Below are 27,650 nucleotides of genomic sequence, written 5' to 3'. Positions count from 1 at the left end.
GGAAAAATGTTTTTTACACTTGAAAACTTAAATTTGAAATTTTGATTATGGATCCATGGAAGTAGTAAATGGTATAACGAAAGTATATCATACAGGGTGGTCACAAATGATCATCACAAAATTGTTTTTTCTATTTAAAAATACTTTTTTTTTGGAAATAGAACGCACTTTTATTAGATTTGGGGTTTATGTCTGCATCATTTCATATATAGCTAATTATGTTATTATGTTATGGCCAATTTTCTGCAACCACTCGTGTATTGGATCTTAAATCTAACTAAACAATTACTACTTAAATTTAATATAACAAATTATACAAGTGACTAGAACTTATTACCAATTACAAAATATTTTCTACATAATCTCCATCTTTGGCAATACAAGTGTTGTTATACACTACGTTTTTTATGCAGCTCCATAAAAAAAAGTCCAGGTTTGTCAAGTCAGGGTTCCTCATGGTCCCGTACCGGCCAATCCAAAACGGAAAACGTTGATTTAAACAATTTCTAACAGGCACTACCACTAACACTATTAACAACTTCCCTGTCAGTGTAAAAAGCACATTTTTCCAAACACCTGTTTTTCAGAAAAAAATGAAAATTTTAGATTTTCTCAAAAATTACTCAAAGTTCGGCAAATAATTAAAACTTTTAAGAACATTCATTTCAAAAATAAAGTTGGTCACTATCCTGACACAACGGACTACCTGTATACAGAAAAATACCATGAATAAAATATGTATTAAATAAGCATCTCAAAAGTCATTATTACATTTTAAAAATTATAATAATGCAATGCTGAACATTTTATTCAATACATTTCCGTGTCTCTAAGGTTCTAAGATTGGAGGTGGTATTTTCATAGTCCCAAAAAGATATTTTAAAAATTTTTATGTCAAACGATACGACATCTTTACGTCATTAGATGATCAAATAAGGGTCCCACAATCAAGTGAAAATCGCATCTCAATATATTTTTTATCTTAACTTAAAATATGTATAAAGAAGTTATGTTTTGGAAAAAAATTTAACTTGCCGTGTGGTTATTAACGTCTAATTACTCAGAGTTTATCAAATAATACGTTAATTTATTTTTAGCGTGGCAAATGATAATTTTGAGATCTACAAACATTGTACAAAACATTCTGTAAGAAAAAAAGAAACAAACTACCAAATATGTACGATGATTGGCTACTTCAAGAGGACACAGAATTATAAAAAGAGAGGTGGACCCATAGACTCTCTGAAAATAGGTCAAACCCTCTAACAGCGGCTGAAGCATTCACCTATAAGTTCTATACAACATTGATAAAGCTGGGACTCATAAGTTATGATAGTTGCAAATATTTTAAAGTGTATTCAATTGTTATTATTATTATTACATTTACCGACGTTTTTGTTCCACCTCGCGTAAGCCAACAGCACCCGCTTCAAGAGCACCTGGTTCTCTTGGCCGTCCTCACCGCAGAAGAGGCTGCATCCCGTCCTGTGCAGGTCTTTGACGATCTGAATACCCAATTCGTCGTCGTCAGGGTGAGCCCATTCGCTGAAGTACGATTGCCTTACTCGTGACCACTCGACCTAGACAACAGTTTGAAATGCGGGTCTTATTAGTCAATCTTTACAAATGGGATACCATACTATAGACGTAAACTCCAGTCTAGATCTAACCGTTAGGTTGAATAAGATGGCAGTACTACCCAATTAATAAATCCCAACATCCTCAGAGCAGAATTAGTTTATAATCAGCGATGTTGGAGTTATCAACACGGCAAACAGAGAAACCAGGAAAGTCGTTCAAGAACAAAGAGGATGGTAAAGAACCAAGATTGGATCATTGTGGCACCCCTGATGACATGAAACATGTCGCTTCCTAACAATATATATATAACAAAAAATTCCAATCACAATTAAATTACCTGAAAAGCAAAGGTTTTGTGTGCAGCTTTAAGTATTGCGATTTAAGGATTCAAATTTGGTGTAAAGGTGTTTTCGTATATAAACACATATTTTAGTAAAATAAAAAACAAATGCGCATGAATCAAAGGCCCATTGGAACCTTTATTTAGGAACTTCCAGAGGATGGTCCTATGAACAACCCTGTCAACTCTTCGACATACCTGCGAATCGTTTTATCTAATCAATCAGATGGGTTATTCATCATATTTTGACAACCACCTACAGGGGTAATTTTGAAAGATGAAAAAAAAAGCGGAAATAAAAAAATTTGAAGATTTTTGATCTGAAAAAACAAACGACGAACTCAAGCTGTCGAAATGAGAGGCACATAATTTTTTTTAATGGAATACCCTATATATTATGAGCCTAAATCGTATCATTTAGTAGTTTTTGAGTTATTTCAGTTTAAAAATAATTATCATTCGATTTCTGGACATTAGCCATATTGTTTAAAAATGGTCAAGGCTGCCTTGATGGCAATATTATTATCTACGTTTGCAATTGTTTTACTTTTGACAACTAATCAAAACTAAAGATCTGCAGAGTAAGTTAAATTACTTAACTCATAACTGGCAGCTAAAAATTTATTTATTTTTATTCATATAAAACTATAGTAACTAAATAAAACAAACAATTCAAGGACAGTCCTTAGAACATTTTCCAACACATAGAGGAATTTCACAATATCGGCACATAAAGCAAGTTTCTCTCCTTATGCCGTGAACTTTGCATCGTTTCTGCGGATTTTTTCCCCGAACTTTTAAGTTTTACAAGCCTATGTGTTCTTATATCTCCTGAAAGTCAACTTGGTGGATCTTCACGAGAAGCTCTTTTTGATGGGCCTTCAGCAATTTTTGTTTCTAAACCCATATTTTCTTGATTTTAAACCCAACTTCTAGCAACTTCTAGTAAATAAGAGGTAAATTATATGTTTATGTGCCAAATTTATTTATTTTATTTAAAAAATATTCTGTTCATTTTTGAAGAGCCGATCTGTGTTTTCTGGCGTTTCATCATTATTACAAAAATGTAACGATTGCAATATTTGTCAAAACCTAACCTAACCTCTGAACTTCAAAGTGTTTTCGGAGCGCGAGCATTGAAGATGCCAAGTGAGATTTTAGCGAAACGTCTGCAGGATTCCAGTCGGAGTTCAACGAGCGAACGGATGATATCCCGGAATATAGTGTCATCATATATATATATATATATATATATATATATATATATATATATATATATATATATATATATATATATATATATATATATATATATATATATATATATATATATATATATATATATGCCCCATATATCAGTAGTTTAAATTCTAGATATTTTTTCCCGATTATTGAGATTTAACCGTTTTCGCTATATTTCAGTTTAAAAATAATTATCGTTTGATTTCTGGACAATTATTTAAAAAAACACGTAATATATATATATATATATATATATATATATATATATATATATATATATATATATATATATATATATATATATATATATATATATATATATATATATATATATATATTCTCACGTATTGATTCACGGATGGAAAAATGTGATGACACTATATTCCGGGATATCATCCGTTCGCTCGTTGAACTCCGACTGGAATCCTGCATCCGACTGGAATCCTGCAAATCTTGCATCCGACTGGAATCCTGCAGACGTTTCGCCAAAATCTCACTTGGCATCTTCAATGCTCGCGCTCCGAAAACACTTCGAACACTATGTATATATATATATATATATATATATATATATATATATATATATATATATATATATATATATATATATATATATATATATATATATATATATATATATATATATATATATATATATATATATATATATATATATATATATATATATATATATATATATATATATATATATATATATATATATATATATATATATATATATATATATATATATATATATATATATATATATATATATATATATATATATATATATATATATATATATATATATATATATATATATATATATATATATATATATATATATATATATATATATATATATATTGGTCTGTCGACCGCGTAACACCCTGTATACCACGTACTCCTCGCTGCGTCAGGTATCGGTCCGCCAGTTGAAGCCACAGCCGGCTTCTGAAGTCGGCGGGGATGCCTCCTGGTAACTGGGCCACCATTTTCATCGCTGCCACCCACTGGCTGAAGCCCGATTCGCCTTGGCCTGGTTCCATGGTGAAATGTATTCTGATCGCTTCATCGGTGACGTGGTTTTCTGAAAGGTTAGAATTAGGATTTACAATAGACCGTAATGGAACCAAAAGGCAACAGTGACAGGCAGAGCTGGATTTTGCCCCCCTCTGCTCTATTCGACAGGTCACACAACAAATTTTGATGTGAAAAGAAGAAAAACTGCCTATTTGAGTCATACATTTCGAAATTCCAAGTAGCAGTTCTTAAACCTTAGTATTATTAACACTCCAGAATTGTCGCCAACATCCACTGATTGGATAAGGCATCTTAAGAAGAAGAAGCTCTATTCGATGAGGCTTTGGAAAACGCAGCGATGGGGACAGTCGTAAATGGCAGATTGGCAAAAGATAATGAGGAATGTCTCAAATAATCGGTCATTTTCTTTTGGAGGACCAGTAGTTTGCGTGACACCTATAGGCTTACCCCCTTCCTTGCCCCTCCCAAAACAGCTTTATAAAACAACTTAAAGTCCATTTTTGCAATATCTATTTTTTTATATCTATTGTATTCTCAAAATTCGCTTGAGGACGAGGCCTAAATACATATTTGTTGAACGTTTTCATAAATTTTGGCAATCTGTAAATCAAAAACTCGCCATGAAACTGAGAGGAGAGGAATGAAAGAAACTATAGTGTTACTATTACATAAATACCTTAATATGTTTTTATAAAATAGGGAGGCAGAGATGTGCGGAAATTTATTTTTTAGGTGCGTTTATGAGACATATATAATTCATATAAAAAAAAACGTGATACCATTTTGTTCGATTCTTGACATAATAGAAGAAGAACACAGATTCAATCAAATAAAGTTCATGTGGAATCCAACAAACAAAATTAATATGTCCTTATTCATATAAATAAGCTGAACTTATCTCTATTAAGTTTATCCAAGGTATTTAGGTAGCCCCAAAACGGTAAGCAGAACTGGGACAGTTTTTTAAATATTTCTGCAGGAAAGCCGAGGTGTAACACCATTGCACATATTCAGACGCTGTGTCCGGTTACCATGGATATGTTTGCCCCGTGATTCAATTGTTTTTAGACGGTTCAAAGCCTGCTTGTTTAACGCTGCGGAAGAATAAAGACGGACTAAAAGAAGAAGAAGAAGAAGAAGAAGCAGATGAGAAGGAGAGACGGTACTTTATCTCAGAAGAAAAAGACAAATTAGAAGTCAAAGCAGAACCCTTATAGACGGGCACTCGCACAATATTAATAATTTTTATCATAAGCAAAACGCTAAGGCCCAGAAATATGGGGAGAAAAAACGACAGAGCATTGTCGAATCGGCCATATTTTGGTTTGTGGAAATTAGTACCATTATAAGATATATGCGGGGTCGATGGTCCCTTAGGAATTTGGTGCATACATTTTCTTTATTTTTCAACAAGCCACGGCACTAAAAGAAGAAGAAGAAGAATAATAGACAAAAATGGTTAAAAGTATTTTTTTTTGCAATTTTCAGAGATATGGCGACAAAAAACGACATAGCATTGGCGAATCGGCCATATGCGGGGTCGATGGTACTTTAGAAATTTGTTGTATATTATTGCAATAATACGCACCGACAGAGGATTTCGAGAAAATAATTATTTTCTTTATTTTTCCGATCAAAACTTAGCTGCAATCAAATACAATTAAGTTAGAACAAAAAATGCTCCGATTTTCACAGTTATTTGTTGGTTTATGACAGCCGTTTCGACAAAATATGAAAACATCCCGACATCTATACGGGGTGTTTTCTAATTAAATGCAGCAATTAATAACATCGTTCAATCTCTTCCAACGAGAGAAATCGATAGATATATTTAGACTTGCAAACGTAGTGACGTTTGTCATACAAGTCAGATTATGTCAGAAATGGTGAAAATTATATATGTCTATTGCAATGTACAGAGGAGTAAAATACATTATCTCGTTGGTTATGGAAGTTACGAGAAGATGCTAAATACTGGGTGGCTCAATAAAGGGAACATCCGATTTTTAAATTTTATTTTGGATGCCTGTTATATTTCTCCATTATTACAATTTTTCTCAAAACGACGTGCGCAAAATAAAGATTTTACAAACACCTACAACTCTCATTAATGTATGTCATATACCTATTAACTTTATTAACTTTCCCAATATTATCCGTCTTTCTGTCCAAGACATTGTCCGACTTTTACCAGACAAACGTAAATTTGATTATGATTCCAGACAATCTCTTCAATCTTTAATGGAACGGTTTGATGCTAGTTGGTAGCATTGAATAATAAAGACGGAAAATGGTAAACCAAAAAGAATTGGAAATTTTACTTCTAGAACGTAAACGTAAAAGTTCGAGAATTTTTAAATAATCGTTACCCAAAGAAATGGATCGGTAGAGGCGGATTGACGCCATTAAATTATTTTTCTTGACTGGAGATATCTTAATGATCGTGTTTACGGGAGTCTAACTACGATATCGGAAGATACGGAAACTAGGATTCTAGACTCGTGCAGAAAAATAAAGAGTATATGCTAAGGAATATCCAAGAAAATAAATATGTGTAAGCAGAATGGCATATTATTGAATATCTATTGCGTCATAATAATAATTAAAAATAAGATAAGTTAATTTGTAGCAATAGTAATAGCTAATACTATCGTCATGGACAACAGTAGATATAATACCTGCGTTCAACAGCAATTTCGGCCGTTTTTACACGTAAATTCCCATAAGAAAATTTAAGGTTCATTGTAGTTGAAATTGGTCCCGGTCAAGGTCATTCGATCCATACCCTCTTAGCACCAACTAACCGTCTCCCTCAACCCCAACCCCCTCCCGCAACCCCTCTCAAACCCTCCCACAACCGTCACCCCCCCCCCCCACCACCCCCTCAACCCTCACACCCCCATTTCACAACCCTCTCACAACCACTCAACAGATGTGTTAGTCAGGTGACTCACCTTTTTTTCGCGTCTACCGAGGATCGAACCCGGGATCCGTCGCTTGTCGACCGCAGACTTTAACGCCGAGCTAACGAGCATATTAAAACCAATGTGTAATTATGTGTTTGATCTCGAGAATGATGACTCATCTTATTCCTGCCGAAGATCGAACCCGAAATTCGTCCGTCGTTGAACGGTCACTTTAATGCCGAGCGAATTATGTACCGCCGGTTCCGTCTCGTTGCTGCTAGATGTCGTGCGTGCGCGCTCTTGACAGTATTCCTATCAGCGGCTGCGTCACCCCGGCAGGTGACGGAGACGCTAGGACGGGATGACGCGGTGATCGGGAGTATAGGATCGACGGTAAACAAGTCGAGTGAGTTATACATAGTGCCTTAATAATCAGGTACACCCGGTGTGTTCAAGTTTAATTAAAGAAAACTATATACAATAACAAATATTTATCCAGAAGGGTCTTCTTCTTCTTCTTTTGCGTCCACTTTGTCGTCCATAAACGATGTTCCTGCTGATGACGTTCTTGTTCCCGTTCTTTCAAGAAATCTATATAGGAAATACACTCCTCACCGTCTCCCTCTGTCGACCACCCACCCTGCTGGATGCGCCAACATAATGTGTGTGAAAGTTGCACACACATACCAACATTCACATTTCTACTTCTTGTCATTTAAAAGACATTAAAAACACTATATACTTCAATTTAATTTGATTATTTTTACAAGTAAAAACGCGGATTATTGTCAAACGGAGAAATCGTGTTTTTTCTAGAACAAACAAGAAACAAAATATGTATATGTCGCGTTGCCTATAAAACAGATTTTTTAAACAAAACTTTTAGTAAGTGACGTAAGTAAAGTCACATTTCTATTCCCTGTCATTTAAAGGATATTTAAAAAACACTATATATTTCAATTTAATTCGATTATTATGCAACGTAAAAAGTGGATTATTATATTGTAAAAACAGGTAGGAACTGACCAAAAAAGTGATCATTGTTTTTTTTTGTTATTCAAAAATCACTGAGAAAATTAACGAAAACTGAAACCCACAAAAACAAAACAAAAAAAAAGACTCGCACTGTATTAGGGTAAATTAAAATCATAAAACTTATCAGTTGTAGAGTCATAGGGAAATAGATACCGCACTTGACATTGCACTGAATATAGTCTACAATACACATTAAATATATTTATTCACATGTTCTCCCGTCCATGGTTAAATTAAAAATTAAAAATTGACTTAAAAATCGAAAGGCACACAAACGCATATTTGAATAAACACGCTGAACGTATGTTGTCACCAGAGAGCCATGCAGGTGGGAGTCTCAAGGTCCACGTGCTCAGACGGGAACGACTTGACGCACAACCGCCTCGGACGTGCAGTCTCCCGCATGCAATTTTAAAGCGTGTCGACTTTCACTTGACGTAATTTGGCAAAAAAAATTAACACCCAACAAAATTACTGATAGCACACGCAAATATATTTTGCGCCTTAAAAGCAAAGGCGATCCATCCGCCCACTAGGATATCACCGCACCGTAGTCTCTTATCTGCGGTTGCGAGGCATTGACATCGCAAATTGGTTCGAGATAAAGTTGAATATATTGAAAAATTGAATCCAATAGCACATTTAATCTTTAAATAAATGTCTTCTAGATTGATAAACACTTTTTCAAACTAGGCATTTTGCAAATCGGTCGTCTGTTTGCTGTTAACGGTAGACACGTACTATAGGTACTGGTTAGTTGCAAAATTAAAAACCAAATTTACAGGAGTCAAACTGTTTATTGACAGTGGAAAATATAATAAAAGTAGTTGGAGGTAATAAGCGAAAAATATTAAGGACTTCCGGTCATTTTTATTCTAAATATGCCCAAAATATAATGAAAAAGATCAAAATATTTAATGCATTTTTAAAATAAAAATTTAACGAGGCTGCCAGACGCGAACTGAGCCCTTAAGCGCACCTCATTCGATTTTTTTAGGAAAAAAACGAAATTTCAAAGCAAAACCGAAAACACATTTATAATCAAGCGGAGACAGTTTCTTCTTCCATAATCGAATAGTGACCCCACGGTAACGTTTCTACTGACGACTTTGATATGCGACGTTTATCATCGCAAGGACTTAACCCGATCTTCTTTTGGGATACTGTGTGCAACTCCAGTTTGCTCGCTCTTATTAAATTCTGCGATATGTTTTTTTCAGCGAAATTTTGCAAACAATCGACGAAATCTTCAAAAGTTATCTTAGTTTTGATGAAGGATTTTTTAACTCCTTTGATCCTCTTCGTTACACCCAAGTTTTTAAATTCACGTTCAAATGCTTCTCGATCTGTTTCTGCAGCCATCAATTCTTGTTTTGCGGACTCCTCTTCCTCCGGTGTCTTGTATAGCTTTGTGGCGTACATTTTAGCTCTAAGTCCGATAAAATGAGACATAATTCGTCCATTGTTCTCATCCTTCATCATACCCAGAACCTTTTTATTGACTGTGGGTATACCGTACGGATTATCCTCCGCATAGTCCGATGTATCAAAATACCGGAAACAATCCTTTTTTAAAATCTCGTACGGGTCTATGGATAATATCTCGTAAACAAGAGAATCCGTGTCGGTATATAAAACTCGGGAATTGGAAAATCTTTCTTGAATGTAGTTGTAGTGAAAGTCATAAATTGTTGTCTTGGCTATCTCCATAATTGACATCCCAACGTAGATAGGTTTGTTAAAATATATTTCAGATTTTTTTAATTCAATAAGAACGAGATTTTTACTAATTATAGTTGCACTTTTAAATTCGGGTCGGGCAATCAGAGCTTCCGCACCGTAGCGACCTTGCCAGTTTTTCACAAGCTTAACTTTGGAATGGTTCCGTATGTTTTCCATTGTTTTTCCAAACACAGCATTGATCATCAATTTAAACAAGTTCTTTTCAAACTCGTTTTTGGCAGCCTGACGTAGTGCAATGTTTAGGTCGATATAGGCTTTTAACCAAGGCGACTGGCTGAACGAGACGGCTCGATGTACCTTTCTTAACTTAGCTCCCAGTTGTAGCGCCTGTTTCAGATTACGATAGTGAATGACATACTCCTGTTTGTCGTATAAGGTGGTCAGTAATTTTTGATTTTCGGATCCTGGAGGGCAGCGATGTTCGGGACATGGAGGTAAATCTGCAAATTTGTCGTGCAACTCCTTGGGTATTTCCAAATCGACCTCCAAGATGTAGCCGACGTCCGACTCGTTGGATATATTTAAAATGTCAAGATTTTCGATTTGCTGTTCATCCAACCAATTAAAACCTCCGTACGGTAGGTATTGAGACATTGCCCACCCGTATTGGTTATTGACGTCGAAATACATCAAGTATTTATCAACTTTGGAGGGATCGTAGCTGTGCATATATTTGTTGTTGGCTTCCGCATATCGTTTGGAGCACTGACTAAGGCCTCCTCGCATTCCTTTCTCGATAAACAAAATCATGTCGACGTCAGTGAGTAGATCGAGTTTTTGCTTCAATTTATACAACATACAGCTCCACGCGTATCCCGGCAGTGTGTACGCATGTGCAGGATCAAGTCCATAGGTCTTATGTGACGTTTCTCGAAACCTCTCAAAAACGTCTGCCAAGAGCAGGATGTCCGTCTTCATATAAAGTTCAGAATAATCCTGCAAATTTCGACATCCAAATTTCTCCCAGACTTCCTGAGCACGTTTGTAATCTTTTTTGGTCAACGGTTTGTCATCCAATATGTTATAAAATGCCGAAATAGGAGGCAAAACAGTTTCTTTCAACGTATTCCATCCATTCATATAATCGTAGGGGAAAACGCCTTTTTGTTTCAATATATTGGCTTGCTCCTCCGACAATTCACTAAATTCGAGCTCCAGTATTGGATATTCCGTTAAATTAGCCGCCAGCTTATCCAGGCCACTCGACATAAATCGAAAACTGTCGATGAATCGGAATTTCACCAGGTTGTCATTTAGGTGCCACGTAAAGGAAATATACTTTTCCTTGTTTACAGGTAGCAAGTCGATCGACCCATCACATTTGGCTAGAGCTTTTATTATTATATTTCCGTCATACGACGAAAGATTATGAAATACTACGGGAACGGTGTGACCATCCCTAAATTGGAGATTACAATTTTCGTGTGCGGGTCCCCTGTATTTCCCAGTCAGGTGACAATGGTCTCGAACTTTTTTGTCGTCTTTTTCAAACACCTTCTCGCATATGTGACACAATTTAGACTTGTAAAATTCCATTTTTTGTCCAGCTGTTAGTTCATCCATTGATATATCACACAAGAATACCGTCTCAATGTTCTCAGCTAATTGTTCCATCTCATTGCAGAACCATTCCGCACAATCCTCTCCCGTGTACGACCGATAATATGAAAGGGAGTCGTCATATGAACATTTAAAATAATAGCCCAGAGAGTACGGAACATGGCGCTGATACTTCTCGGTGTCGGATGCTGATTTATCACATTCGGGAACCAAAAAACATTCCGTGTCGGCATAAACAATAAAAGGAACCTTCTCTTTGTACTTAAAGTCCTTGAATTGAACAAAATTCTTGCCTTCTTCGGGAACCCTCGGAATTTCCAAATTTTTGTTTCTCTTCTCACAATCATTGGCGTGCTTCGCTAGCTTGTCCTCGGAATGAAAATAATGCAAGCAACGCTCACAAAAATATTTTCTATAATGATCTTTCGAAAGTTGGGATGATAAAAGCCGAGACATACTTTTGATCCATACATAATGGTACGTAACGGACGTAAAATCGAAGGGGTCTTTTTCGGTAAAATAATGACTTTGTATCTGTAGTAGGTTAACGTGTTTGACCTTTTTATCTTTGGTCAGATAAGCAGGAACAACTTGAAACATATTTGATGATTTTTTCAGCAGCCTATAAACATTCACTGAAACATTATTTTGACCTTCGAATCTTGGAATTTGCCGCAATGTCATTGGAAACTGGACACCTTTAAGATTTAAAACAGACTGGAGAGGGGGGTAAGACGAAATCCTTTTAGCGAATTCTGATGGAGCAGGAAACAGAGCAGAAACCACGGCCCAGGCAAAGCACATTTCATCAGAATTTTGCACGTTAATACAAGCGTGTTTTCTTGCTATCGACTCCGGTAACTTCAGGTAACTTCCGGCGTGAAGTGGATTAAACTTGTTGATATTGACCATTAAATTTAGGATTTTCTTCAACGCCCATCCGGAATCTCGTTCTTGGAACTCCTCTAATTGGGTTTTAATTGGTAATACAACATTTCTGTCAAACCATCGTTGTAAATTAGTATCTTTATAGATTGCTGCGTTCGAAGTTGTAAAATATTTAATTTCCGTCTGGATTTGATCAGCCTTTTGAATTTGAAATTCTCCCCCGAAGACAGCGTTTATCTTAACGGACTGGTCCGTTTTCAGCGCGTTGTTGACACGTCGTCGAAATAGTGCGAAACAGTCTTGGAGGAAACTCTGCACGTCCTTATGTTGAAGGTTAGTTATGACGCCAGTCCTGATGCGCGATTCAAATGTTGAATTAACATCATCCCAGTGAACGCGATCTCTCGCAGTTACGGGTTTACTTCCGGAACCTCTCTTCAGCATTCCTTTAAATTGACTCCGAAACGATTTAACTTGAACCATTTGAGCTACCAGACGTTGTTTTTCTCCCACCGTTTTCGTAGTCCGCATTTCCTTTTGGATTCTTCTTATCGCTTGAGTACATTCTTTCATACCCTGAGCGACATCATCATTTTTAGGAGAAGCCAGTAAAAGAGCCAACAAAGCTCTAATGGCTCCAATAAGCGCTTCGACCACAGACATTTTTTTCACTGTGCCACACACGTACTACAACTCTAAAAGCTAGAGCACAACTGAAAATCCCAATTTGAGTGTCCTGTAAGGTAAACTTTGGACGGACGTAGCACTGAACGCTATTGTGTGGTCCGGGCCTTTGATAGAAGATTTTTTGTGAACTGTTGAGTAGTAACACGGATTCTTTAAAATAAATCGGCCCAACGACACTTGCATAAAATTTATTTACGCCAAATCGTTTATTTAAAGTATCACAAAATTTAATTTTGACAAACTAAACAAAAGTAAAAGTTTCGTTGACATCAAACGTTAATATAGCAGCATCCTATAAAGAAACCACAATAATTTTTATAGATCATTATTGCTAAACTCAAAAATGGTAAATGAATCTTGTTTTTTTACATCAGAATCCTTAATACCCAAAATAAGTCAAAACTTAAGATCAAAAGGTCAAATTAAAATTTGTAGAATATAATTTAACGTTCATAATTCCAACGAAATGTTGTATTCTAAATTTAGTGACTGGGTCAGAATGGTGATGCTTTATTTAATGTGAAATCGCATATCGGATAATTCTACGCATAAGAAAGTCCTCGATATTTTGAAAATATTTAATATTCTCAGTATTCATACCTGGGTTATTTTTTATTTAATCGTTGTGAAAGTATGAAACCATAATGAAACTGTAGGTACTTACCACTTGCTATAATAACACCAGACTTACAGTAGAAAAACGGAGATTGAAATTACTTGCGACTTGATACACACGTCCAATAACAACAGTGGCAATACGAAGACTCTGATAACGCATCCATGCCTGTCCGCGCACGGAAAATTTCTTCATGGTGGGGACGCACGTGCACGCCTTAACACATCGCGTTGGCCGTAACGAGATTGAGGTGCGACTTGCATTCTAGATGATATCGACATGGCGGCAATGAGAATTGGATCCAAGAACAGCAAAAGAAAAAACAAACATGAATATGATATTACAGGATAAGAACGAAAATGTTTACAGTTTTTTGAAATATTTCGGTTATTCATTTCCAAAAATAGTCGGTTTCTTAGTTAACAAATTAAGAGCGGAATGAATGTGGGCTTGTATGGAATGGGCAGCTACTTAGTCGAAAAAATTCTTACCCACAGAAACCATAGTGACCGCCGTCTGACGTACGAGTAAACACGCCTGTTTTCCGAAAAATAAAATGGATTTCATTTGAATATAAGCAGTTAAAAATATAATTCGCATCAATTCGTCAAGACTACTGAACCAACAAAAATACGAAAAATATATCGAAAGCTGATTTGCGTGGCAGTTTATATTCAATTTTTGTTGACGGGACTTTTCGTTGACCACATCTTGTAGATTGCAAGAGCCACGCACCCAACTGTAAATTAGCAAATAACTTACAAACAATTCCTGTTCATAAAAAGAAAACATTCATATATTTAGTAATTAATATGTCAACCCGTTCAAGAAATATAAATCGGCATACTAATAGATGTTTCTCAATATGGAGTCATTGTTAGGCATAACATAAAATGTAAACGAATGAGTTCAATGGATCCAGTGACTCCGCTCGATGGTCTCGGCATTTTTATTTTATGAAAATGATGATATGTACATATAATGTAACCAAAAGAGATCTATATTTACTAATTAAGAGTTCCACCGCACATAACCTCAAACTTTACAATCGCCCGCTTGCGTACGTAACGTACGTACGTCACGGACGACGCCCATTTAAAACACGTACATGACAACGTACTGCATCATAGGCGCCGTTGAAATAAAAATACGTACGTCATAGACGACGCTGATTTTAAAATACAAGCACCTTTTAAATCTGTGGTCGACACAGTGGGCGGGCGACTTTTCTTTTTTTTTGAGAGTACTAAGGCCACGGCAACAGGAATATCGAGGTTGCCGACCAAATAGACTGAGAAGGTAGAACAAGGAGAGGGGAGCCTATTGGATCAAAAAAAGAAAGTATATTAAGGTTCAAGTTTATTCCATTATCCGCCCGTCCCTGTCACCTCGACACCGCGCCCCACAACGCGCCATCTGGTGGGGGAGAGGGGTCGCACACACATTACCGCCGCGTTAGATACCCCCCCTCACTCCCCCTCCCAGCCAGAGGGCGCGTTGCGGTGACGCGAAGTCGAGGTGACAGGGAGGAAGCGATGATGTTACCCAGCCGTCGAGTTTCGAAGTGCAAAACACGGCGTGATTTTGTTATTCGACCGCATGTCCCAATGCTTTGTTTAAACGAGCCCAAGGAAACGGATTACTCATCGCGTTGATAATTTAATTTTTAACGCCGCTGCCGCACACCGACGACGCGGCGATCTCACCCGCTGTCACATTTGCGGTGGGCGATGATGTCACCCAGCCAGTTCAACGCGCCTCGTCGACTGAGTCATCGCGTGTCCCAACGCTTTGTTTAAAACGAGACGAAGGCGTGACTCATCGCGCTGCAATTTATATTCTTTCACATTTTACTGCTGACGCTAACAAAGGACGGACGATGCGCTCTCCCCAGACCAATGCTTCGTTGCCGGGCTACTCGTCCGCGGAGAATTTTTTTTTAATTCGGCACCGCCGGCTAACAAAGGACGGACGACGAGCTCCTCCTCCTCCACCACCGCTCAGTACGATCCAGACCACGGACGACGACGGACGGTGAGCCATTTTTAGGTTAGATCGGCGGGGCGGCCCGTGGTGGCAGGGGGCCGCCAACCACCTCCTCTCGCAGGCGAGATGGGGAGGCAATTCGCCTGCGTGGGTTTCCCGCGAGATTCCAAAAGTGAGGTTATGTCGTCTCCAACTCCTTTGTTTATGGGAGGAGGCGAATCGCCTCCCCATCTCGCCTGCGAGAGGAGGTGGTTGGCGGCCCCCTGCCACCACGGGCCGCCCCGCCGATCTAACCTAAAAATGGCTCACCGTCCGTCGTCGTCCGTGGTCTGGATCGTACTGAGCGGTGGTGGAGGAGGAGGAGCTCGTCGTCCGTCCTTTGTTAGCCGGCGGTGCCGAATTAAAAAAAAATTCTCCGCGGACGAGTAGCCCGGCAACGAAGCATTGGTCTGGGGAGAGCGCATCGTCCGTCCTTTGTTAGCGTCAGCAGTAAAATGTGAAAGAATATAAATTGCAGCGCGATGAGTCACGCCTTCGTCTCGTTTTAAACAAAGCGTTGGGACACGCGATGACTCAGTCGACGAGGCGCGTTGAACTGGCTGGGTGACATCATCGCCCACCGCAAATGTGACAGCGGGTGAGATCGCCGCGTCGTCGGTGTGCGGCAGCGGCGTTAAAAATTAAATTATCAACGCGATGAGTAATCCGTTTCCTTGGGCTCGTTTAAACAAAGCATTGGGACATGCGGTCGAATAACAAAATCACGCCGTGTTTTGCACTTCGAAACTCGACGGCTGGGTAACATCATCGCTTCCTCCCTGTCACCTCGACTTCGCGTCACCGCAACGCGCCCTCTGGCTGGGAGGGGGAGTGAGGGGGGGTATCTAACGCGGCGGTAATGTGTGTGCGACCCCTCTCCCCCACCAGATGGCGCGTTGTGGGGCGCGGTGTCGAGGTGACAGGGACGGGCGGATAATGGAATAAACTTGAACCTTAATATACTTTCTTTTTTTGATCCAATAGGCTCCCCTCTCCTTGTTCTACCTTCTCAGTCTATTTGGTCGGCAACCTCGATATTCCTGTTGCCGTGGCCTTAGTACTCTCAAAAAAAAAGAAAAGTCGCCCGCCCACTGTGTCGACCACAGATTTAAAAGGTGCTTGTATTTTAAAATCAGCGTCGTCTATGACGTACGTATTTTTATTTCAACGGCGCCTATGATGCAGTACGTTGTCATGTACGTGTTTTAAATGGGCGTCGTCCGTGACGTACGTACGTTACGTACGCAAGCGGGCGATTGTAAAGTTTGAGGTTATGTGCGGTGGAACTCTTAATTAGTAAATATAGATCTCTTTTGGTTACATTATATGTACATATCATCATTTTCATAAAATAAAAATGCCGAGACCATCGAGCGGAGTCACTGGATCCATTGAACTCATTCGTTTACATTTTATGTTATGCCTAACAATGACTCCATATTGAGAAACATCTATTAGTATGCCGATTTATATTTCTTGAACGGGTTGACATATTAATTACTAAATATATGAATGTTTTCTTTTTATGAACAGGAATTGTTTGTAAGTTATTTGCTAATTTACAGTTGGGTGCGTGGCTCTTGCAATCTACAAGATGTGGTCAACGAAAAGTCCCGTCAACAAAAATTGAATATAAACTGCCACGCAAATCAGCTTTCGATATATTTTTCGTATTTTTGTTGGTTCAGTAGTCTTGACGAATTGATGCGAATTATATTTTTAACTGCTTATATTCAAATGAAATCCATTTTATTTTTCGGAAAACAGGCGTGTTTACTCGTACGTCAGACGGCGGTCACTATGGTTTCTGTGGGTAAGAATTTTTTCGACTAAGTAGCTGCCCATTCCATACAAGCCCACATTCATTCCGCTCTTAATTTGTTAACTAAGAAACCGACTATTTTTGGAAATGAATAACCGAAATATTTCAAAAAACTGTAAACATTTTCGTTCTTATCCTGTAATATCATATTCATGTTTGTTTTTTCTTTTGCTGTTCTTGGATCCAATTCTCATTGCCGCCATGTCGATATCATCTAGAATGCAAGTCGCACCTCAATCTCGTTACGGCCAACGCGATGTGTTAAGGCGTGCACGTGCGTCCCCACCATGAAGAAATTTTCCGTGCGCGGACAGGCATGGATGCGTTATCAGAGTCTTCGTATTGCCACTGTTGTTATTGGACGTGTGTATCAAGTCGCAAGTAATTTCAATCTCCGTTTTTCTACTGTAAGTCTGGTGTTATTATAGCAAGTGGTAAGTACCTACAGTTTCATTATGGTTTCATACTTTCACAACGATTAAATAAAAAATAACCCAGGTATGAATACTGAGAATATTAAATATTTTCAAAATATCGAGGACTTTCTTATGCGTAGAATTATCCGATATGCGATTTCACATTAAATAAAGCATCACCATTCTGACCCAGTCACTAAATTTAGAATACAACATTTCGTTGGAATTATGAACGTTAAATTATATTCTACAAATTTTAATTTGACCTTTTGATCTTAAGTTTTGACTTATTTTGGGTATTAAGGATTCTGATGTAAAAAAACAAGATTCATTTACCATTTTTGAGTTTAGCAATAATGATCTATAAAAATTATTGTGGTTTCTTTATAGGATGCTGCTATATTAACGTTTGATGTCAACGAAACTTTTACTTTTGTTTAGTTTGTCAAAATTAAATTTTGTGATACTTTAAATAAACGATTTGGCGTAAATAAATTTTATGCAAGTGTCGTTGGGCCGATTTATTTTAAAGAATCCGTGTTACTACTCAACAGTTCACAAAAAATCTTCTATCAAAGGCCCGGACCACACAATAGCGTTCAGTGCTACGTCCGTCCAAAGTTTACCTTACAGGACACTCAAATTGGGATTTTCAGTTGTGCTCTAGCTTTTAGAGTTGTAGTACGTGTGTGGCACAGTGAAAAAAATGTCTGTGGTCGAAGCGCTTATTGGAGCCATTAGAGCTTTGTTGGCTCTTTTACTGGCTTCTCCTAAAAATGATGATGTCGCTCAGGGTATGAAAGAATGTACTCAAGCGATAAGAAGAATCCAAAAGGAAATGCGGACTACGAAAACGGTGGGAGAAAAACAACGTCTGGTAGCTCAAATGGTTCAAGTTAAATCGTTTCGGAGTCAATTTAAAGGAATGCTGAAGAGAGGTTCCGGAAGTAAACCCGTAACTGCGAGAGATCGCGTTCACTGGGATGATGTTAATTCAACATTTGAATCGCGCATCAGGACTGGCGTCATAACTAACCTTCAACATAAGGACGTGCAGAGTTTCCTCCAAGACTGTTTCGCACTATTTCGACGACGTGTCAACAACGCGCTGAAAACGGACCAGTCCGTTAAGATAAACGCTGTCTTCGGGGGAGAATTTCAAATTCAAAAGGCTGATCAAATCCAGACGGAAATTAAATATTTTACAACTTCGAACGCAGCAATCTATAAAGATACTAATTTACAACGATGGTTTGACAGAAATGTTGTATTACCAATTAAAACCCAATTAGAGGAGTTCCAAGAACGAGATTCCGGATGGGCGTTGAAGAAAATCCTAAATTTAATGGTCAATATCAACAAGTTTAATCCACTTCACGCCGGAAGTTACCTGAAGTTACCGGAGTCGATAGCAAGAAAACACGCTTGTATTAACGTGCAAAATTCTGATGAAATGTGCTTTGCCTGGGCCGTGGTTTCTGCTCTGTTTCCTGCTCCATCAGAATTCGCTAAAAGGATTTCGTCTTACCCCCCTCTCCAGTCTGTTTTAAATCTTAAAGGTGTCCAGTTTCCAATGACATTGCGGCAAATTCCAAGATTCGAAGGTCAAAATAATGTTTCAGTGAATGTTTATAGGCTGCTGAAAAAATCATCAAATATGTTTCAAGTTGTTCCTGCTTATCTGACCAAAGATAAAAAGGTCAAACACGTTAACCTACTACAGATACAAAGTCATTATTTTACCGAAAAAGACCCCTTCGATTTTACGTCCGTTACGTACCATTATGTATGGATCAAAAGTATGTCTCGGCTTTTATCATCCCAACTTTCGAAAGATCATTATAGAAAATATTTTTGTGAGCGTTGCTTGCATTATTTTCATTCCGAGGACAAGCTAGCGAAGCACGCCAATGATTGTGAGAAGAGAAACAAAAATTTGGAAATTCCGAGGGTTCCCGAAGAAGGCAAGAATTTTGTTCAATTCAAGGACTTTAAGTACAAAGAGAAGGTTCCTTTTATTGTTTATGCCGACACGGAATGTTTTTTGGTTCCCGAATGTGATAAATCAGCATCCGACACCGAGAAGTATCAGCGCCATGTTCCGTACTCTCTGGGCTATTATTTTAAATGTTCATATGACGACTCCCTTTCATATTATCGGTCGTACACGGGAGAGGATTGTGCGGAATGGTTCTGCAATGAGATGGAACAATTAGCTGAGAACATTGAGACGGTATTCTTGTGTGATATATCAATGGATGAACTAACAGCTGGACAAAAAATGGAATTTTACAAGTCTAAATTGTGTCACATATGCGAGAAGGTGTTTGAAAAAGACGACAAAAAAGTTCGAGACCATTGTCACCTGACTGGGAAATACAGGGGACCCGCACACGAAAATTGTAATCTCCAATTTAGGGATGGTCACACCGTTCCCGTAGTATTTCATAATCTTTCGTCGTATGACGGAAATATAATAATAAAAGCTCTAGCCAAATGTGATGGGTCGATCGACTTGCTACCTGTAAACAAGGAAAAGTATATTTCCTTTACGTGGCACCTAAATGACAACCTGGTGAAATTCCGATTCATCGACAGTTTTCGATTTATGTCGAGTGGCCTGGATAAGCTGGCGGCTAATTTAACGGAATATCCAATACTGGAGCTCGAATTTAGTGAATTGTCGGAGGAGCAAGCCAATATATTGAAACAAAAAGGCGTTTTCCCCTACGATTATATGAATGGATGGAATACGTTGAAAGAAACTGTTTTGCCTCCTATTTCGGCATTTTATAACATATTGGATGACAAACCGTTGACCAAAAAAGATTACAAACGTGCTCAGGAAGTCTGGGAGAAATTTGGATGTCGAAATTTGCAGGATTATTCTGAACTTTATATGAAGACGGACATCCTGCTCTTGGCAGACGTTTTTGAGAGGTTTCGAGAAACGTCACATAAGACCTATGGACTTGATCCTGCACATGCGTACACACTGCCGGGATACGCGTGGAGCTGTATGTTGTATAAATTGAAGCAAAAACTCGATCTACTCACTGACGTCGACATGATTTTGTTTATCGAGAAAGGAATGCGAGGAGGCCTTAGTCAGTGCTCCAAACGATATGCGGAAGCCAACAACAAATATATGCACAGCTACGATCCCTCCAAAGTTGATAAATACTTGATGTATTTCGACGTCAATAACCAATACGGGTGGGCAATGTCTCAATACCTACCGTACGGAGGTTTTAATTGGTTGGATGAACAGCAAATCGAAAATCTTGACATTTTAAATATATCCAACGAGTCGGACGTCGGCTACATCTTGGAGGTCGATTTGGAAATACCCAAGGAGTTGCACGACAAATTTGCAGATTTACCTCCATGTCCCGAACATCGCTGCCCTCCAGGATCCGAAAATCAAAAATTACTGACCACCTTATACGACAAACAGGAGTATGTCATTCACTATCGTAATCTGAAACAGGCGCTACAACTGGGAGCTAAGTTAAGAAAGGTACATCGAGCCGTCTCGTTCAGCCAGTCGCCTTGGTTAAAAGCCTATATCGACCTAAACATTGCACTACGTCAGGCTGCCAAAAACGAGTTTGAAAAGAACTTGTTTAAATTGATGATCAATGCTGTGTTTGGAAAAACAATGGAAAACATACGGAACCATTCCAAAGTTAAGCTTGTGAAAAACTGGCAAGGTCGCTACGGTGCGGAAGCTCTGATTGCCCGACCCGAATTTAAAAGTGCAACTATAATTAGTAAAAATCTCGTTCTTATTGAATTAAAAAAATCTGAAATATATTTTAACAAACCTATCTACGTTGGGATGTCAATTATGGAGATAGCCAAGACAACAATTTATGACTTTCACTACAACTACATTCAAGAAAGATTTTCCAATTCCCGAGTTTTATATACCGACACGGATTCTCTTGTTTACGAGATATTATCCATAGACCCGTACGAGATTTTAAAAAAGGATTGTTTCCGGTATTTTGATACATCGGACTATGCGGAGGATAATCCGTACGGTATACCCACAGTCAATAAAAAGGTTCTGGGTATGATGAAGGATGAGAACAATGGACGAATTATGTCTCATTTTATCGGACTTAGAGCTAAAATGTACGCCACAAAGCTATACAAGACACCGGAGGAAGAGGAGTCCGCAAAACAAGAATTGATGGCTGCAGAAACAGATCGAGAAGCATTTGAACGTGAATTTAAAAACTTGGGTGTAACGAAGAGGATCAAAGGAGTTAAAAAATCCTTCATCAAAACTAAGATAACTTTTGAAGATTTCGTCGATTGTTTGCAAAATTTCGCTGAAAAAAACATATCGCAGAATTTAATAAGAGCGAGCAAACTGGAGTTGCACACAGTATCCCAAAAGAAGATCGGGTTAAGTCCTTGCGATGATAAACGTCGCATATCAAAGTCGTCAGTAGAAACGTTACCGTGGGGTCACTATTCGATTATGGAAGAAGAAACTGTCTCCGCTTGATTATAAATGTGTTTTCGGTTTTGCTTTGAAATTTCGTTTTTTTCCTAAAAAAATCGAATGAGGTGCGCTTAAGGGCTCAGTTCGCGTCTGGCAGCCTCGTTAAATTTTTATTTTAAAAATGCATTAAATATTTTGATCTTTTTCATTATATTTTGGGCATATTTAGAATAAAAATGACCGGAAGTCCTTAATATTTTTCGCTTATTACCTCCAACTACTTTTATTATATTTTCCACTGTCAATAAACAGTTTGACTCCTGTAAATTTGGTTTTTAATTTTGCAACTAACCAGTACCTATAGTACGTGTCTACCGTTAACAGCAAACAGACGACCGATTTGCAAAATGCCTAGTTTGAAAAAGTGTTTATCAATCTAGAAGACATTTATTTAAAGATTAAATGTGCTATTGGATTCAATTTTTCAATATATTCAACTTTATCTCGAACCAATTTGCGATGTCAATGCCTCGCAACCGCAGATAAGAGACTACGGTGCGGTGATATCCTAGTGGGCGGATGGATCGCCTTTGCTTTTAAGGCGCAAAATATATTTGCGTGTGCTATCAGTAATTTTGTTGGGTGTTAATTTTTTTTGCCAAATTACGTCAAGTGAAAGTCGACACGCTTTAAAATTGCATGCGGGAGACTGCACGTCCGAGGCGGTTGTGCGTCAAGTCGTTCCCGTCTGAGCACGTGGACCTTGAGACTCCCACCTGCATGGCTCTCTGGTGACAACATACGTTCAGCGTGTTTATTCAAATATGCGTTTGTGTGCCTTTCGATTTTTAAGTCAATTTTTAATTTTTAATTTAACCATGGACGGGAGAACATGTGAATAAATATATTTAATGTGTATTGTAGACTATATTCAGTGCAATGTCAAGTGCGGTATCTATTTCCCTATGACTCTACAACTGATAAGTTTTATGATTTTAATTTACCCTAATACAGTGCGAGTCTTTTTTTTTGTTTTGTTTTTGTGGGTTTCAGTTTTCGTTAATTTTCTCAGTGATTTTTGAATAACAAAAAAAAACAATGATCACTTTTTTGGTCAGTTCCTACCTGTTTTTACAATATAATAATCCACTTTTTACGTTGCATAATAATCGAATTAAATTGAAATATATAGTGTTTTTTAAATATCCTTTAAATGACAGGGAATAGAAATGTGACTTTACTTACGTCACTTACTAAAAGTTTTGTTTAAAAAATCTGTTTTATAGGCAACGCGACATATACATATTTTGTTTCTTGTTTGTTCTAGAAAAAACACGATTTCTCCGTTTGACAATAATCCGCGTTTTTACTTGTAAAAATAATCAAATTAAATTGAAGTATATAGTGTTTTTAATGTCTTTTAAATGACAAGAAGTAGAAATGTGAATGTTGGTATGTGTGTGCAACTTTCACACACATTATGTTGGCGCATCCAGCAGGGTGGGTGGTCGACAGAGGGAGACGGTGAGGAGTGTATTTCCTATATAGATTTCTTGAAAGAACGGGAACAAGAACGTCATCAGCAGGAACATCGTTTATGGACGACAAAGTGGACGCAAAAGAAGAAGAAGAAGACCCTTCTGGATAAATATTTGTTATTGTATATAGTTTTCTTTAATTAAACTTGAACACACCGGGTGTACCTGATTATTAAGGCACTATGTATAACTCACTCGACTTGTTTACCGTCGATCCTATACTCCCGATCACCGCGTCATCCCGTCCTAGCGTCTCCGTCACCTGCCGGGGTGACGCAGCCGCTGATAGGAATACTGTCAAGAGCGCGCACGCACGACATCTAGCAGCAACGAGACGGAACCGGCGGTACATAATTAGCTCGGCATTAAAGTGACCGTTCAACGACGGACGAATTTCGGGTTCGATCTTCGGCAGGAATAAGATGAGTCATCATTCTCGAGATCAAACACATAATTACACATTGGTTTTAATATGCTCGTTAGCTCGGCGTTAAAGTCTGCGGTCGACAAGCGACGGATCCCGGGTTCGATCCTCGGTAGACGCGAAAAAAAGGTGAGTCACCTGACTAACACATCTGTTGAGTGGTTGTGAGAGGGTTGTGAAATGGGGGTGTGAGGGTTGGGGGGGTGGTGGGGGGTGACGGTTGTGGGAGGGTTTGAGAGGGGTTGCGGGAGGGGGTTGGGGTTGAGGGAGACGGTTAGTTGGTGCTAAGAGGGTATGGATCGAATGACCTTGACCGGGACCAATTTCAACTACAATGAACCTTAAATTTTCTTATGGGAATTTACGTGTAAAAACGGCCGAAATTGCTGTTGAACGCAGGTATTATATCTACTATCGCTGATAGCGCACACGACCTACAACAACCTGTCAATAAGGTAGGAGGGCAGAGCAAATCATTGGGCTTAAATGTCTACAGAAAAAAAGATTACCGCCGGAACACACACACCTTAATATTGTCCCCAATGGGCATAGAAAGGTAGATAACACGAAATAAAATAAATTGTAAACAAAGATGGTGTTTATATACGTCGCACGTAGGTTTTAAAATGGTAACGAAAATGTATTCTTTACCATTATAAAACTTATTTATGGTTTAAAAAGGTAACGGCAAGATTTTGGTTGCAAATAAATGGAGAGTTAAAGGTTTATATGAGACTAAAACTTGGTAAATGTTATCTTTATAAAATTCTCCAGTCAAATGCAATAAGACTTTTATAATAGTAACCAAAACGTTTCGCGCTTAGGTTTCATAAAAAAGGTAATTGAAACGTAACCGCTCCTATTATTTAAAAAAAAATGTTAGTTGAAGAAAAAATTAAATGGCACGCTCAACAACATCGAATTCTCGACGGTTACCTTAACTTGCCCGTGCTGCCTTCGCTGAACTCGATTTGCTTTTTGGCCTCCTCGAGGAGATCCGCCACAGTTCCGTTCTTGTTTGGATACAAAACCAATTCCTTTTCCTCTTTCATGTTGGCGCCAAGGTAAATACACTTATATTGCTTTTTATTCTCCAACTCGTTGACGCGGATACTGAGCTGCTGGTAGAATATCTTTTTCGGCAGTTTCGGCTTGCTGAACAGCAGCAGGTCTTTCAGAGTGCCTTCGAAAGTGCACCGCAACGCGTTACCCGGACTATCTTTATAGCTGAAAACGAGACGGTAATCGCTTTGAAGACGACGACCAGGACCGTGAGTACCTTTGGCATTTGAAAAATTGCAACAGGTACGGGTCGGTTCCGACACGCTGGGCGACGGCCCGCGCGAACTGATCGTAGGTCATTCGTTGGGATAATTCCATCGTAAAGCCTTGATCGTTCGGTATCGTTTTATCGACAAACGTGACCTCGACGCGGTAAAATAAGTCTTTGTAGTAATCCATACAAGTCGGCAGGTCCGATTGCACTTCCCCTTCATCTTTTTCGAAAATTATGATATCGCCGTCCATCAGCTCTTCCAATACCTACGAGATTATGTGCGAAATAAATAAGGCACTTTCGCGAGACACAAAAATTAATTATTCAACTTGGCTTATAAACTTAGAAGCTCATAAACGCTACTATATTAGTCTTCCCTAATGACATCCTATTGGATAAAATAAAAGTTTACATGGATAAGTTGCCCCACTATCCCTATATGTATTATCCAAATCCATTAATCAACGAAAGCATGTGTGTGTAAAGCATATCATCTTGGCTTTTGGTGACTGGACCAGTCGGTATTGTACGACAGAACATCAGAAACCAACTTCTAAGATGTTTTAAATATATAAAATTAAATAGTATACTTACATTAGTTACACATAATTACCTAAATAAGTACGTTTTTATTGAAAATCTAATTCTGTTTCACTCATTAAGATTAATTACAATGAGTTCCATATTATTATTTTGTATGCAAAATTTACGAACCGGCAATTTTTAGAATGTGCTGATACTGCATTCTTTCAACTCTCAACAAGTGTATTATTAATTAGATTTTTAATTAAAACTTAAAATATTTGATTTTACTTGGTGCCACAAATGTTCTATGGGGTTGAATATACAAAGATAAGGAGGAAATATGCCCCACCTGATCACATAAATTATCACATACATATTGTTTTTTAATAGCATACGAATTTAACACTTCCAAAAGTTGCCCTTTCTCGTAACTGGATTTAAAATAAACATCATTTTATAACAAATATTATTGAAATTCAGTTTTTATACTGGATGAATTTGATGCTTTTTGTTGGAGACTGTTGTGTTATCTATTACAGTGACACTGTTCGGAATAAAGATAATTTTGAAACCAGTTTTTAAAAAGTTCTGCCACTTGCACCTTTACGATAGTCCAAGCTAGAGTCATTAACAAGCAAACAACAAGCAGATTGGAATCAGCCTCTCCTCTGATCCGAGGTGAATTTTGGTGACGTTAAATGTGCTTTTGTCTGACAGTATGTGACTGTATATCAAATCAAGTTTCATCTATGTAAATTATACATGTTTTCGGAATTATGTTTTTTAATTTTCTGAAGGTGCTTAATTTCCAGTACATACATAACAAATAACTCTAGTTCTTTTTCAGTTTATCCAGAGCAGCAACAATTGGAATGGTTTTGATAAAAGGGATATATTTTCCTTCTTATAATATTTATAATATATTATACTATATTATCGAGGATATCGGCGTATTTGGAAATAGGTAAGTTTCTTTTAAAGCTGCTTGTTTAATGAAGCCTCTTCATACACATTTTTCACAAAACGCTTTGCATCTAATGACAAGCGAAACCGACGAAACTGAAAATTTATGGATACACTCGTAAGAAGCTTCTTCAAAAACAGGATATTCAAAACTGCGACCGATATCAGCCGACACATGGTCGACATCAACCTAACTCACCCTTTTCTTGTCGTTTACTTATGTTTAAATTATTTATTGTTGGCTTTACCTAGTAACAATAGGTATAAATTAATTACTTTTTGGGGAAGAGTCCTTCTAAAGTCAAGACAATATATTTTGATACACACCATACCTAGGATGTTAAATACTATTGCCAACAGAAACATCGCATCAGTTCGGATATGAGGCGTTTACAAATAGTTTCGATGATAAAGTGGAATATTTCACAGTCAAATATGTGACTATGTAAGACTCGGCGTTTAAAAATAATTGTCAATAACACCACTGTTTACACAATAAAAATTAAACATTCCTAAAAAAACTCACTTAACTCTTAGTTGACTTGTTACCAAGTTGTACT

At 37.8% G+C, this 27,650-nt stretch overlaps 2 protein-coding genes across 6 annotated transcripts in view; both read right to left on the bottom strand.

Moving 5' to 3' along the window:
* LOC132703657 (TBC1 domain family member 30) overlaps positions 1-27,650 on the bottom strand; it is a 48,014-nt gene that overhangs the window by 4,415 nt on the left and 15,949 nt on the right. For all 5 annotated transcript variants that reach the window (XM_060673040.1, XM_060673039.1, XM_060673043.1 and 2 more), the window contains 2 exons: positions 4,072-4,256; positions 1,388-1,580 (listed from right to left, as the gene is read on the bottom strand). In XM_060673040.1, coding sequence (XP_060529023.1) covers positions 1,388-1,580; positions 4,072-4,256 — 378 coding nt within the window. The remainder of the gene's footprint in view (positions 1-1,387; positions 1,581-4,071; positions 4,257-27,650) is intronic.
* LOC132703261 (ubiquitin carboxyl-terminal hydrolase 7-like) lies at positions 24,818-27,576 on the bottom strand. The gene is made up of 2 exons (XM_060672410.1): positions 25,606-27,576; positions 24,818-25,553 (listed from the first exon to the last, which is right to left on the bottom strand). The coding sequence occupies exons 1-2, from the start codon at positions 25,851-25,853 to the stop codon at positions 25,259-25,261; spliced, it is 543 nt and encodes a 180-aa protein (XP_060528393.1). The 5' UTR covers positions 25,854-27,576; the 3' UTR covers positions 24,818-25,258.

This window comes from Cylas formicarius, unplaced genomic scaffold (assembly GCF_029955315.1).
Source record: "Cylas formicarius isolate icCylForm1 unplaced genomic scaffold, icCylForm1.1 PGA_scaffold_6__28_contigs__length_40554024, whole genome shotgun sequence".
Lineage (NCBI taxonomy): Eukaryota > Metazoa > Arthropoda > Insecta > Coleoptera > Brentidae > Cylas > Cylas formicarius.
Note: the sequence above shows the minus strand (reverse complement) of the source record. Positions and strands in the feature narration are given on the sequence as shown.